Source organism: Tachysurus vachellii, chromosome 13, assembly GCF_030014155.1.
Source record: "Tachysurus vachellii isolate PV-2020 chromosome 13, HZAU_Pvac_v1, whole genome shotgun sequence".
Taxonomy (NCBI): domain Eukaryota; kingdom Metazoa; phylum Chordata; class Actinopteri; order Siluriformes; family Bagridae; genus Tachysurus; species Tachysurus vachellii.
Genome location: NC_083472.1, coordinates 2,190,408 through 2,205,413, shown reverse-complemented (window position 1 = coordinate 2,205,413; position 15,006 = coordinate 2,190,408). Strand labels below are relative to the sequence as shown.

General features: G+C 41.2%; 1 protein-coding gene across 1 annotated transcript in view; it reads right to left on the bottom strand.

Moving 5' to 3' along the window:
• si:dkey-106n21.1 (solute carrier family 23 member 2) overlaps positions 1-15,006 on the bottom strand; it is a 60,359-nt gene that overhangs the window by 15,086 nt on the left and 30,267 nt on the right. The window contains exons 6-9 of the mRNA XM_060885927.1: positions 13,388-13,505; positions 12,581-12,737; positions 5,181-5,434; positions 1,833-1,997 (exon numbers count right to left, since the gene is read on the bottom strand). Of these exons, the coding sequence (XP_060741910.1) occupies positions 1,833-1,997; positions 5,181-5,434; positions 12,581-12,737; positions 13,388-13,505 (694 nt within the window). The remainder of the gene's footprint in view (positions 1-1,832; positions 1,998-5,180; positions 5,435-12,580; positions 12,738-13,387; positions 13,506-15,006) is intronic.

Sequence of the window (15,006 nt, the reverse complement as noted above, 5' to 3'; positions counted from 1 at the left end):
TCTTGTCCTGCACTGTCTTGTCTGTATTGTCCTGCACTGTCTTGTTTGTATTGTCCTGCACTGTCTTGTTTGTCTTGTTTGTATTGTCCTGCACTGTCTTGTCTGTCTTGTTTGTATTGTCCTGCACTGTCTTGTTTGTATTGTCCTGCACTGTCTTGTCTGTCTTGTCCTGCACTGTCTTGTCCTGCATTGTCTTGTCTGTATTGTCCTGCAATGTCTTGTCTGTCTTGTCCTGCACTGTCTTGTCCTGCACTGTCTTGTCTGTCTTGTCCTGCACTGTCTTGTTTGTCTTGTCCTGCACTGTTTGCACCAGGTTGCACAGTTGCACTTTATGTGGCTAGGACTACTTACTAATTCCTAGCCCTGTCTTTGTGTAATGTAGCACCCTGATCCTGTAGAAACGTTCACTGTTATATAAACAGTTATAAATGGTTGAAATGACAATGAAAGCTTCTTGACTTGACTTGACTTGTTCTTGCAGGTTTCTTTACACTGTACATTACATACAATATTTTTTCCCCAGTCTCTTTATACCGTTAAGCTGCATTCATGTTATATAATGTCATATTATATGTGGATGTGGTGTAACCTTCAGAATGAAACTCCAACACTCGACCACATCCACATACGTATAACAGGATCTATTTTAGCACTTTCCTGCCGTATATCGTTTATTTATCAACACAAATAAATAAGCAATTAATTAATAATCACATCAATCATGTTAAATTGTCTTGCTGCAGAGAAACAAAAAAATCTTCATAGCTTCACGGTTTAGTGAGTCATTCATTAACACGTGATTTTTCTTTATACTCATGAATCGTTTATTTCCTATAATGAATCATTTATATATGATTCATCCCCTCCACACACACACGTTTTTTACATGATTCGTTTAATTTCCACGTGTTTGTTTCATCTTTGCATGTCTTTTTTTTTGTAGATTTTCACCATTTAAGGGAAAACTACAGCCACTCATAGTCCCATGTACTGTAGGGTTAACTGCTCACGAGCAATGTGTTAAATATATTGATAAATAGCATTGTGAGATAAACAACACTGAAAAAAAAAACATTGTGGGAAAAGGGAAACCTTCAGTGCGGTCCTTGGTGTCAATCAATCATACTTTGTTACGCCATCATTCTTTTGATCTTGCAGAACTGACAACCAAAGGCATAAAAATATTGCTTAATAATTACTATTTGTCACAAACCTGTTCTGCTGAGCATATCTCAGCTTGAAACCTTTAAACTCGCAGGGTTCTGAAATGTCAGGTAACAATTTAGAGAATGTTTAATGTGCTTTTAAATGTAATGACATGTGAAGCATTAATAAAAAACAACACCATATTACAGTATTTACAGTGTTTTTTGTTAGGTGGCACGGTGGCTTAGTGGTTAACACGTTCGCCTCACACCTCCAGGGTCGGGGTTCGATTCCTGCCTCCACCTTGTGTGTGTGGAGTTTGCATGTTCTCCCCATGCCTCGGGGGTTTCCTCCGGGTACTCTGGTCCAAAGACATGCATGGTACGTTGATTGGCATCTCTGGAAAATTGTCCGTAGTGTGTGATTGTGTGAGTGAATGAGAGTGTGTGTGTGTGTGTGCCCTGCGATGGGTTGGCACTCCGTCCAGGGTGTATCCTGCCTTGATGCCCGATGACGCCTGAGATAGGCACAGGCTCCCCGTGACCCGAGGTAGTTCGGATAAGCGGTAGAAAATGAATGAATGAATGAATGAATGAATGTTTTTTGTTGCAGCTTTGCACCATCAGATCAGTGAAGGCATTGAGCACGTCTCGCACATCAGTGTGAGAGCGAACACCTCCGTATACCTGCAGGTTGGAGATTCCCACAGCAGCGACCATCCCGAACATGACCAGGAACATGCCTCCGATCACCGGCTCAGGGATGGTGATGAACACGGCACTGAACTTCCCAAAGAGTCCCAGCACGACCATGAGGAGGCCCGCCGTCTGGAGGACCAGCCTGCTTCCAACCTGGTGGCGTTTATCACAAATCAGACTCTGCTTAATGCTTTGGCACAATACTTGTGGGTCAATGTGATTCGATTCGAATCAGATTCTATGACTCACCTACAGTGGAGTCATGGATAGGGTCTAATCACTTCAATAATAATAATAATAATAATAATAATAATAATAATAATAATAATAATCTTTTCTTATTGTAAATCTCGACATCATAGATTTTGTCTCACTAACAACAAGAGAGAGGAAAAAAAGCAAAAGCTATAACGTTCTCCATAACAAGAAGTTGTAGAAAAAGAAAACTAACTGTTAGAAAGTCCCTTCAGTTAAATTGACAAGAAAAGCTGACCTGTTCACTGAGCGAGGAAAAGAGAGAGAGAGAGAGAGAGAGAGAGAGAGAGAGAGAGAGAGAGAGAGAGAGAGAGAGAGAGAGAGAGAGAGAGATGTTAAATGTAGCTATAAGTAGATAAAACGCGTCGTGTCATTCTTTAATCCCAGAAACCTGTCTATAGGTGATGAGAACACACGCACACACACACACACTCACTCACACACACACACACACACACACACACACACACACACACACACACGCGCACTCACACACACACACACACGCACACACACAAACATATGCACACACACGCACACACACAAACAAACACACACACACAAACATACGCACACACATGCACACACACGCACACAAACACAAACACATGCACACAAACATACACACACACAAACATATGCGCACACACATGCACACACACGCACACAAACACAAACATACGCACACACACATGCACACACGCGCACACAAACACACACATGCACACACACGCACACAAACACACACACACAAACATACGCACACACATGCACAAACGCACACAAACAAAACACACGCAAACAAACATACACACACACACAAACATACGCACACACACATGCACACACAAACATACGCACACACACAAACAGACGCACACACACACACAAACATACGCACGCACACACACGCACGCACCCTCACACACGCACACACACACAAACATACGCACACACACGCATGCACACACACACATGCACACAGACACACACAAACATACGCACACACATGCACACACACACACAAACACACACGCACACACACACACACAAACATATGCACACACACACACAAACACACACGCACACACACGCACACACACACAAACATACGCACACACACACAAACATATGCACACACACACAAACACACACGCACACACACGCACACACACACACACACACACACAAACATACGCACACACACACAAACATATGCACACACACACAAACATACGCACACACACACGCACACACACACACACACAGTGCTTTTTAATGGCAGTATCAATCTAATATATCATATTTTAGCCTCTACTCATTTATCCACATGTTTTAACCCTGAAACTTGCCAAAAGGATGAGATGATGATTAATCACGTGAGCAGTTCACTGATAAATAATGTTCTACCCGTGACAATTAGTCATGTGAAGTCATGAGTCATGCCTTATCGGCGACGTCGCTTTCCGCCTTTCCTTTTTCTCACGGTCGAGCTTGTGTACCCGGAGGTTCTCTGAGGTTCCTTACACATTCTTTTTATACCTCGTTCTTTTTCTCACGACGATTCCTATTCTGTCTTAATGCATGACTCGTGTGTGTGAGTGTGAGTCACTGCTTCTTTTACATTTAAGGAGGAGTCTCCAGTGTTAGAGGCACTAAAAGAAAGAAAAAAAAAATAGAATGCTGTAAATATATATATATAGCTTAAAGAACTGACGTTAAATGTAACTTTATATGGATTAAAAAACTGCGTTGTTCTTTAAGAAAGGAAAGATTGTGATGTGAGGATTACAACATCACTTCACCACTGATATGTTTAAAAAAACCAAAAAGAAAAAAAAAATGTTTGTGAGTTTTTATAATTTAAATGAATCTTTTTTTTCTATAACATTATTAATATTATGCTTCCGTGGCAGGATAAAGCACTTTTCTAGACAGAAAGCTGACATGTCTGACTTGGGAAAATCCGAGCTGGAATTCTTTGGTCTGGAATTCCTGGAAAAAGCCTTGGATTGAAAGATAACACAGAGGCACTAATTACAGCACAGGGACCAGCGCTGAGCTGAGAATGAAGTAAATCCAAGCAGCGCCATTTTGTTTTTCAACATGAAACAAAATTTAAGGAGAAGTGAGACAATCTCAGGGGGGCACGGTGGCTTAGTGGTTAGCACGTTCGCCTCACACCTCCAGGGTTGGGAGTTCGATTCCCGCCTCCGCCTTGTGTGTGTGGAGTTTGCATGTTCTCCCCGTGCCTCGGGGGTTTCCTCCGGGTACTCCGGTTTCCTCCCCCGGTCCAAAGACATGCATGGTATTTTGATTGGCATCTCTGGAAAATTGTCCGTAGTGTGTGAGTGCGCTGTGAAAAGCACAAACAAGTGGGCAGGACCAATAAAAAAAATAGAAAATCAAACAGAAAATCGGACATTAATAATAGATAAGGAGACAGCGGTGATGATGGACCACAGTGGTGATGCCAAATAACAGGTACATCCCAGTGAAAGCTGGAGAAATACCAGACCCTGAAACCTGAGACAGTTTTGAAGGTTAAAGTTACTGGCGATGGGAACGCTCAGAGCCGTGACCACTGAGCTGTAACAGACTCCAGACATCTCCATCCAAAAAAAGTCCAATCCTCCTAGGACCTGTAAAACGATGCATTCTAAAGCTTCCACATCTCTGGAAGAAGGTTAGAACTGTTATTAATATAGATCTGTTAGGGCCAGGCTGAGATGGATCGCAGTGTTAGATTGTGGTTTGATATCACGCTTATTTACTCCAACTCGTAAAAAAAAAACCCCAAACAGCTCTGATAACACAACAGTGCGTAATGAAGCACCGCATTATCCCCTGGATTATGAAACTGCAGCGGATCAGCGGCAGTGATAAACGTGTTCAGTGTGAAACAATGCTGTGGTGTTAGAACGTTCTAGCTTGTTGCTTAGCAACACACAATGCTTATCTTGGCCAAAGAGTTATAGAGAAATAAAATGTTCCACAACGTCACTAAGTGATTGAAAATGACACTGGCATTTCTATTATTATTATTATTATTATTATTATTATTATCCTCTCAGCACTTACCCTGGTGATCCCTAAAGCTGCGATGTTCTGACTGTAGGAAGTCGTCCCATTGCCGCTGCCCCACAGCCCTGCCAGGATGCAGCCCAGACCCTCGACTGCGATACCACGGTTAACAGCATCAGTGGGCGGAGTCGGGGCACCAGAGAGACGTGCACATGCGAAGTAATCCCCGATGGACTCCATTGTAGAAGCCAGTACCCCTGCCATCATGCCTAGGACGGAGGAGATGCTAACGCTCGGGAGACCCCACTGACCTGGGATTATTTCAAGGGACGGATAAAAGGAACAGGAAATAACCTAAACAGAATATATAATCAATCCTGTGTACAGAAAATGGATAGAGGAACGAATAGAAAAATAGATGAATGATAGATAAACATGAACAAGATGTTCAAAACATCGTCTAGCTTTATTACATCAAATATTCCCAAAAATCTCTCATGCTTTTTTTTTCTCCATTATTTCAAATGTGCATCAGTGATTACTGGGTTAAATTACTAAGGAACTCGTATGGAACAAAACCCAAGTCTGGATTTCTGTAAAGTGTCCATTGTTAAGCATTGCTACAAAAATGAAATTGAACAGATTAGACCTAACGGGTGCTGCGCTGAAATTGGGACTATGCCACAGCTAGAAATAGCCTGGAGAGCAAATCTGGCTGTGCTCTCAGGATGGAAAGGGCAACCATCTCCTCTCAGCTGTCAATCACTGTGATGGTTGCCAATCGCTGTGTCAGTGACATGGGGGTAAAATAAACAGGCTTATTAAATTAAAAAAAACGCGAAACAGGGACAGGGGGCATGGTGGCTTAGTGTTTAGCACGTTTGCCTCACACCTCCAGGGTTGGGGGTTCGATTCCCGCCTCCACCTTGTGTGTGTGGAGTTTGCATGTTCTCCCCGTGCCTCGGGGGTTTCCTCCGGGTACTCCGGTTTCCTCCCCCGGTCCAAAGACATGCATGGTAGGTTGATTGTCCGTAGTGTGTGATTGCGTGAGTGAATGAGAGTGTGTGTGTGCCCTGCGATGGGTTGGCACTCCGTCCTGGGTGTATCCTGCCTTGATGCCCGATGACGCCTGAGATAGGCACAGGCTCCCCGTGACCCGAGGTAGTTCAGATAAGCGGTAGAAGATGAATGAATGAATGAAACAGGGACACAGACTAGAGACAAGACAACAGATGACAACAACAAACAATAACAGAGGATTGAGGCTCAACTAAATGCTAACAACAATTAACACATGAGGAACAGGTGTGCAGAGGCGGGGAGGACAAGACAAGGGCGGGGCAGACACGTGAACACAGAACATCAAGAAAAGCACGGGGCTAAAGTCCGGGTTTTAGTGTCCTGACACGCTGGGGTCTGCGAGCAGTATGCCGGGTTATGTATGCAGAAGATGGCAGAAAGACGGAGATTTCCTCCCAGTCTGTTACGTCTCCCTGCATCCAGATGACCATAATTTTCATGACTTCCTGATGTGCTGTTGATGTGGATCGCTACCTGGTTCAAGTTCATCCGATATTTATGAACGATTCGAATTTCATTGTATAAAATATGTGTCTTCTTTCCTGTTTTAATGTGTAAAATCTCATAGTCTTTCAACCTCCTTAATTGAACCATTTTTCCCCGCCGGCATTAATAAAGAAGTTTATTGATTGACAGGTGACTGTTGTGCCAAGATATACATTAGAGTATAGTGTCATTATGCGTGTTTACCTCAGCACACTGCCAAGAACAGATTAATACAGAGTAATACTTCATTCACATCTAAACATTAATTGATAGCAGCATGTGTGGGAATCTGGCGTCTTGCCCTGGAGCTCTCTGGCTGTGAAGCAGGAATACACCCTGGGATATACAACAGTCTGGTGCACCGGCATGAGAAGTTATTTATAAGGGAATAAACGTGATTTGTGATTTTCAGCAGTGTTAACTGTAAAAAACAAACCCCGGACCCCTTGGCTATGCTTGACGGATCCTCTGGGCTCCCTGGACACCACTAGGCTCTAGGCTCTCGTTATAGATATGATTTATAACGGCAGTTCCGGCTGAGAAAGTGAAATACAATTTACTCCACTGAATTCGTGGCTGATGTTCTGCATGAACAAGAAGATCCTGGGCATCCTCGGCGGTGTGTGAAGCAAAGATGGGGTGGAGGAGGTGGGAGGACAGGCTGTGAAGTCTGTCATCGTGTCATTTGTAATTTAGTCAAAGCGTTTTTTTTTACTCTGAACGCCTCAGAGTAAGGCGTTTTTCTTTTTTTTCTCTAGTTTACTCATCAGGGAGCTAAAGCTACATCTGGATTTCTGCAAAGCCGGTATGTGACAGTGTTGGTTGCCAGAAAAATAATAAAACCGGAAAAGAGAAAAAAAATCATCCGGATTTCAATCGTTTCAAATCGAATAATGATGTAACATTGGAACTACTGGGGGGGCACGGTGGCTTAGTGGTTGGCACGTTCGCCTCACACCTCCAGGTTTGGGGGTTCGATTCCTGCCTCCTCCTTGTGTGTGTGGAGTTTGCATGTTCTCCCCGTGCCTCGGGGGTTTCCTCCAGGTACTCCGGTTTCCTCCCCGGTCCAAAGACATGCATGGTAGGTTGATTGGCATCTCTGGAAAATTGTCTGTAGTGTGTGATTGTGTGAGTGAATGAGAGTGTGTGTGTGCCCTGCGATGGGTTGGCACTCCATCCAAGGTGTATCCTGCCTTGATGACTAATGACGCCTGAGATAGGCACAGGCTCCCCGTGACCCGAGGTGGTTCGGATAAGCGGTATCAGATGAATGAATGAATGAATGGAACTACTTTTAAGGTTTTTGTCGGTTTAGTGTTCATCATTTGCTCTCAGCTAATTCATTCCTCCAGGAGGAACAGTTCACACGTGCAATTTAGAAGCTCTTTTTACTCTTGCAAACGATGCTGCTGTGTTAGAATGTTACAGCTTGTCGCTTAGCAACATATGCCCAATCGGAAACTGATAAGTGAGTGAAAAGTCGTATCAGGTGAAAACCAGGACGTAGAAACACATAACAAAAACGGCTCGGTAGATAGAGTCAGGAGGTAAAACACTGAAGTCGGATATCGATATAACGAACCAACGCCTGGTCGACTACACGACAAACATAAAAAGAGCAAAAACGATGATGAAACTGTGGAAGATAACAGAACCGTAGAAAGTGAAAACGTGAGACGAGCCGTTATTTAAAGCATCACACGCTGAATTTATCCAATCATAGGTGTTGATACGCAAATATGCAAATTAGAAGAAGGTTGCAGCAGGGTTTAGGAAGGTACAGTGTGAAACGTCAGATTCAGTGATAACCCGGGAAAGTAGGAGCAGTGTGAAACCTCTACCTACACATCCCAGGATTCTTTTAGATGGGGTTCACTAGGACCCAGGGGTCCTAGTCCTTTTCAAAGCACTAATGAGTTGAAAACACGGTCACTTATTAACTATGAACGATTATGTAACATGTGAACACTGAACACAGATAGAGACGTCTGAAGATGTTGGACATTAACAGTCTCAGATGTCGGCTTGAATTTCTGATGTTTTAAAGAAATCTGAAACGAGAACACTCAGGCTTCGTGTCAGATCAACTAAGATAAATGAAGCTTTAAAAAAATCCTTAACAAGTAGAAATGAAAGCATTCTAGTCATTCATGGTGTCATCTTAAAGACCAGAGTAAGACTTTAAGGGGAAAAAGCGATGGAAAATACAAAGCGCAGCGTGCAGGAACAAGCTGCAGAAATCCACAACACAAGTAACACAAGTGTAACACAACGCCACTGGCTTTATCTGTATTACATTCCAAATCTGCCTGTAATAAACCCCACCACCAGAAACCACTCGACGGTTCCTCATCAACCAGATGTCCTGTGGAACTTTCCTTAAAGTTTCGACCTAATGTCACAACTCCGACTGAATGTTTATAACTTAGAAAGGACATAATTTATAATCCCACTCTCAGTGTTTATAATAATAATTTATAATCCCACTCTGAGTGTTTATAATGATTTATAATCCTACTCTCAGTGTTTATAATGATTTATAATCCTACTCTCAGTGTTTATAATGATTTATAACCCTACTCTCAGTATTTATAATGATTTATAATCCCACTCTGAGTGTTTATAATGATTTATAATCCCACTCTGTGTTTATATTGATTTATAATCAAATTCTCAGTGTTAATAATGATTTATAATCGCCCTCTCAGTGTTTATAATGATTTATAATCGCCCTCTCAGTGTTTATAATGATTTATAATCGCCCTCTCAGTGTTTATAATGATTTATAATCGCCCTCTCAGTGTTTATAATGATTTATAATCCCACTCTCAGTGTTTATAATGATTTATAATCCCACTCTCAGTGTTTATAATGATTTATAATCCTACTCTCAGATTTTATAATGATTTATAATCCCACTCTGAGTGTTTATAATGATATATAATCCCACTCTGAGTGTTTATAATGATTTATAATCCTACTCTCAGTGTTTATAATGATTTATAATCCTACTCTCAGTGTTTATAATGATTTATAACCCTACTCTCAGTATTTATAATGATTTATAATCCCACTCTGAGTGTTTATAATGATTTATAATCCCACTCTGTGTTTATATTGATTTATAATCAAATTCTCAGTGTTAATAATGATTTATAATCGCCCTCTCAGTGTTTATAATGATTTATAATCCCACTCTCAGTGTTTATAATGATTTATAATCCCACTCTCAGTGTTTATAATGATTTATAATCCCACTCTCAGTGTTTATAATGATTTATAATCCCACTCTCAGTGTTTATAATGATTTATAATCCCACTCTCAGTGTTTATAATGATTTATAATCCTAATCTCAGTGTTTATAATGATTTATAATCCTACTCTCAGTGTTTATAATGATTTATAATCCCACTCTCAGTGTTTATAATGATTTATAATCCCACTCTTGGAGTTTATAATGATTTAAAATCCCACTCTCAGTGTTTATAATGATTTATAATCCTACTCTCAGTGTTTATAATGATTTATAATCCTACTCTCAGTGTTTATAATGATTTATAACCCCACTCTCAGTGTTTAGAATAATTTTTTAATCCCACTCCCAATAATTTATAATCACACTCTCTTGTGTCACCCAGATGAAGATGAGGTTCCCTTTTGAGTCTGGTTCCTCTCTAGGTTTCTTTCTTCACATATCCCAAATTTGGAGGTTTGGAGAGTTCAGGGTAAGATGTGATACAGCACCACTGGAAAAGAGAGGGTTAAGGGCCTTGCTCAAGGGCCCAACAGTGACAGCTTGGCAGTGCTGGGGCTTGAACCTTGATGCTCTGATCCTCAACCCAAAGCCTTAACCACTTGAGCTACAACAATTTTTATTACATAAAAACTTAGGGAACCGTCCCAGCCCACTACAACTCTTTTCCCCTGAGGCCAAAAAAAACTGACTTTCCTTCTGTTTTATTGTGTCAATGTTGTTGAGTGAACGTCTTCCTCATGTCACTTCACAGTGGTGTTAATATGAAGCTCGTATGAAAGTAGACACTCAGGAATTTGTAGAGTTTCATCAGGATTTCTGTTTTTCACTACAATACTAGAGGTGGTATTTTTATAAAAAAATTTATTTCCACACAAATGTTTGTATCTTCAGAGTAAACATTGATACCAAATGTGTTTGTTTGTCTATAAAGCAGCTCAGATTTCTCTTCAACACTAAAATTCAGTGTAAGATCATCAACTGAGGGAAAAACACACATCTAAAACACACTGAAAGAATGACAGAGCCTTAGATCAGACTCACAGACACATCATTAGTGTTTTTATTGTGTGTTTAAATGTCTCACAAGTCCGTTAGTCAACGAGGGAGGCTAAATATCTACAGCTGCCTGCCGTGAATTTTGGAAAGCTCATTATCTGAAGTTCTCTCATTTCTATTTTTTATTTTCAATGTTTCAACTGTGACATTGACTGAGAAGGTCAATTATAGACTAAAAGCAAATTATTTATATAAAAAACATGAAGTGTAAATAATTAGAATGTAGTTAAAAAGAATGCAGTTATTTGTTCCTATCTGAGCTTCAAGTCCAGCTCATTTAAGGACACAATGGGCACAGAAACCTTATTAATAAATGAGATGAGTTCACACGTATTTTTAATCACCACATTATAAGATCACACTTCAGAGGTTAAAATGCTCTAGTATTACAAAATTTATGATCCAAGAACTTTAACACCAGCAGCCTCACAAACAGCCCCAAAGCATCAATAATGCACCAGCACATTGTACCGGATTTTACAGTGGTTTCTGAGGCATTTTCTATCTTATTAGTTCAGGCCCTGCATTTTTTCTGGGTTCTTTTGTTCAGAGCTTTACAGCTGAATTGTGCAAGCCTTTTGGCATGCCAGTTTCATCCACCAGCAAATTTTCGGTTTGGGCTTCTTATAACGATCCTTTAGGGGCGCTAATAATTTTGGCACTTATGATTTTTAGAGAGAATACGAATATTTATGAACGGACATTCTAATTCAAGTTGAGATTTAAATCATAATCTATTTGTCAGTGAATTGTTTCAATAATTTAAATCACTTGAATCATTTGAATCATTTTGTTTTATATAAAATGTTTCCGCGTTCTTTTTTTCTCACACAGAGTATGAGCACGTTTGTTGAGTGCCAACCCATCGCAGGGCACACACACACACACACTCTCATTCACTCACGCAATCACACACTACGGACAATTTTCCAGAGATGCCAATTAACCTACCATGCATGTCTTTGGACCGGGGGAGGAAACCGGAGTACCCGGAGGAAACCCCCGAGGCACGGGGAGAACATACAAACTCCACACACACAAGGCGGAGGCGGGAATCGAACCCCCAACCCTGGAGGTGTGAGGCCAACGTGCTAACCACTAAGCCACCGTGCCCCTTATCTGGGTGATGCCGGGTCCAACTCGTTCCAAATTCTGCTCGACTACTTCCAAAAATCCCAGGCATCATGATACACCAGTGTTTAGCTTACTGAGCTTCCAGTTAAATTCAGGATACAGTATAAGGTTTTATTGTTTGTTTTTAAAGTAGGAAATGAAGTGGCCGCCTCGTTCTGTACGTTGCAGACATGTTTTGTCTGCATATTGTAACTCAAGCAAGGTCTTTAAGGTCCACCACACAGATACACAGCTACTGCTGGATGTTCCTCATCTCAGTGGAAACAGAAAGAAAGGTGGGTGGTGTACTGTATATGCATCCAGAAATACATCCAGATTGTGGTCAGTTACCGTTGCGTTTTCATCATTATTATTATGTCACATGATGTTGATCTCATGAACACTGATGTTGATATTGGACGATTATAGATTCATAACTCTAAAGAGTTTCACTAATGCACTCACCTGGATAAGGCATGAAGAACCATTCAGCACTGCTCACCGCATCCAGGTTGATGTCTGTCCGGGCCTGGTAGCCATACTCGTGTGGTGAAGTGGGCAGGACATCGAAGTATGTCAGTATAAAGCAGACCAGCCAAGCTCCAGACATCCCAAACAAAGCCTGCCAGAGAGGCAAAAGCACATTCCTTGGCATTTCCTCAGAACCTGAGGGATCTAAGAGGAACTCGGAAGGATTGGATCAAGTAAATCAGCCTGCCTTTGGTCATGGAAAATGAGTGAGCTTGTTGATTACAAACCAATTGCGTTCGGCGTTTTCATCTGAAAGTTAAACCGGTGTGTGTATTTACTCGGTAAAAATGTTACCATTTTATTTTACTTGGTCCTCATGGGGACCACGACACTAGGTATAAATTAGATCGGTTCTCTTTTTAACATCTTTCTTTGAGTGTTCTTTGAGAGAAATCCGTGAGTTTCTAAGTGGTGAGATGTTTTACCTTTTTTCTGACAAAAGATATTTAATACGTTCTTAATTCCTTTTGTGCACCGAGCTGAAAATAAGGAGATTACGAATGACACTAAGCTGACATTTAACTCCAGCCCAGATGAGTCCCTCTGTCTGCTGAGAGAAATCTGCTTGAACTCACACCACGCTGTACACGCCATAAACATTAGCATCTTTTGGAAAGCCCAAAAGCCAAAACACTTCCTTGAGTCATGCACATGGGTCACTACAAACCTTCATGCTATTTACTGTCTTTGACTAAAAGCGTGTGAGAGACTGCGCTGTGTCATCAACAGAAGAAAACTCACCGAGAACAGACTAAAGAGAGGGTAATGAAAAACTTTCCACTTCTTGTCCTTGTAAGCAATGAGCGGGACTCTAACCTTGCTGAGATACTGGGAGAAGAGAAGGATAAGAAACACTGTCCTGCAAAGAAAGAAAGAAAAAAGTTTCAAATTGATTTAAAGGCAGGGTCTCCGATGTTTGAAAGCCAATGTTGACATTTGAAATCACCAAAACAAACACGCCCCTAACCCAAATGGGTCCCACCCCTGTGTTGATAACTCCACCCACACATACATACGTAACCCAGGCAACTAATGGAAAGAAATGTGTCTTTATCATAGCTGAAGGGAAGAACAATACGATTGCAGATAAACAAACAAGCAAAAATGACACACAAGCATCATGTAAAGGACAAAGGCATATATTAGTTCTGTGTAACAAAGCAAAACCAACGTTACTCACCTATCGAGAAGGAAAAAAGCGCCTCGGCGTCTTAAGTAAAGTTGGTCACATATTCACAGATTGGAGTTTCCTGAGTCAATAACTCCTGAGCTAAACGCTGTTACTACACAAAACACGGTTGTAGCTGCGTCTCTACATTACTACGATAGAAAAGAGGTGTTATTTGTGTAGTAACAGCGTTTAGCTCAGGAGTTATTGACTCAGGAAACTCCAATCTGTGAATATGTGACCAACTTCCTGCTCCTTCAGTTCTCTCCAGCGCTGGAAAGCTGATCCTATATTAACACGTCCTACTTCTTACCTTATCGTAAGACTTTCTTCGCTTCTTTTCTTTGTTTTTATCCTCCATGTCAATGTTAAAACCGCTTTCTGCTAACGTCACACATGCGCACTGAACACTCTCTCCGCCGCATATTGACAAGACACGCCCCTTTCTGCTCATTGGCTACACATTTGTTTTGATTTTTGTTTATTATTCGGCCCGACTCAGTTTTCTGAAGCGTTTCTCAAAAATCGGAGACCCCACCTTTAACCGCTGCCTCAGACTTTTGTCAGATTAACAACCTTTAAATTAAATGTCAGCCTAACAATCTCTTCTTCTCGCTGCCTCAGATGGTGTCATGATTAAGCAGGCAGCAATGATGAATACGTCAATTAGATAGCACATGTTGCTACGCAATATCAAATGTTGTGTCAACACATACCATTAATCTATCATCGACATTTCTTCACATCCAGTGTAACTCGTCTTTAAACGAATCTATCAATATTATTGGATAATTAGGTATTATTAATCTTATTAATGTTGAACTTTTCTAAAGGGCAAGTGCTTAAAGCAAGCCGTTTGTGTCCAGAGAAGTTAGATTTCAGTAGGAATGCGGTTTGATGACTTAACACTGCTGCTTATGTACAAAGTCCACAGAGAGGAAATGTATTTTTCTTTGCCCGCTGTATGCTAACTGCACTCAGTCAAGCAGCAAACTGTGATACGGATGTGAGCATTGAGCACTGAGGTGATTGGCCTCAGGCTACAAGTCTACAACAGGGACAAACAAACTCGCATGCACATCCATTCAGACAAAGGCATGCACACAATGGTGTACACTGCGCTACACATACACACACAGAGGCACCTGGAGTGGCAGGCTAATGGGCTGGTAAACGGAGATGTGTAGACTGA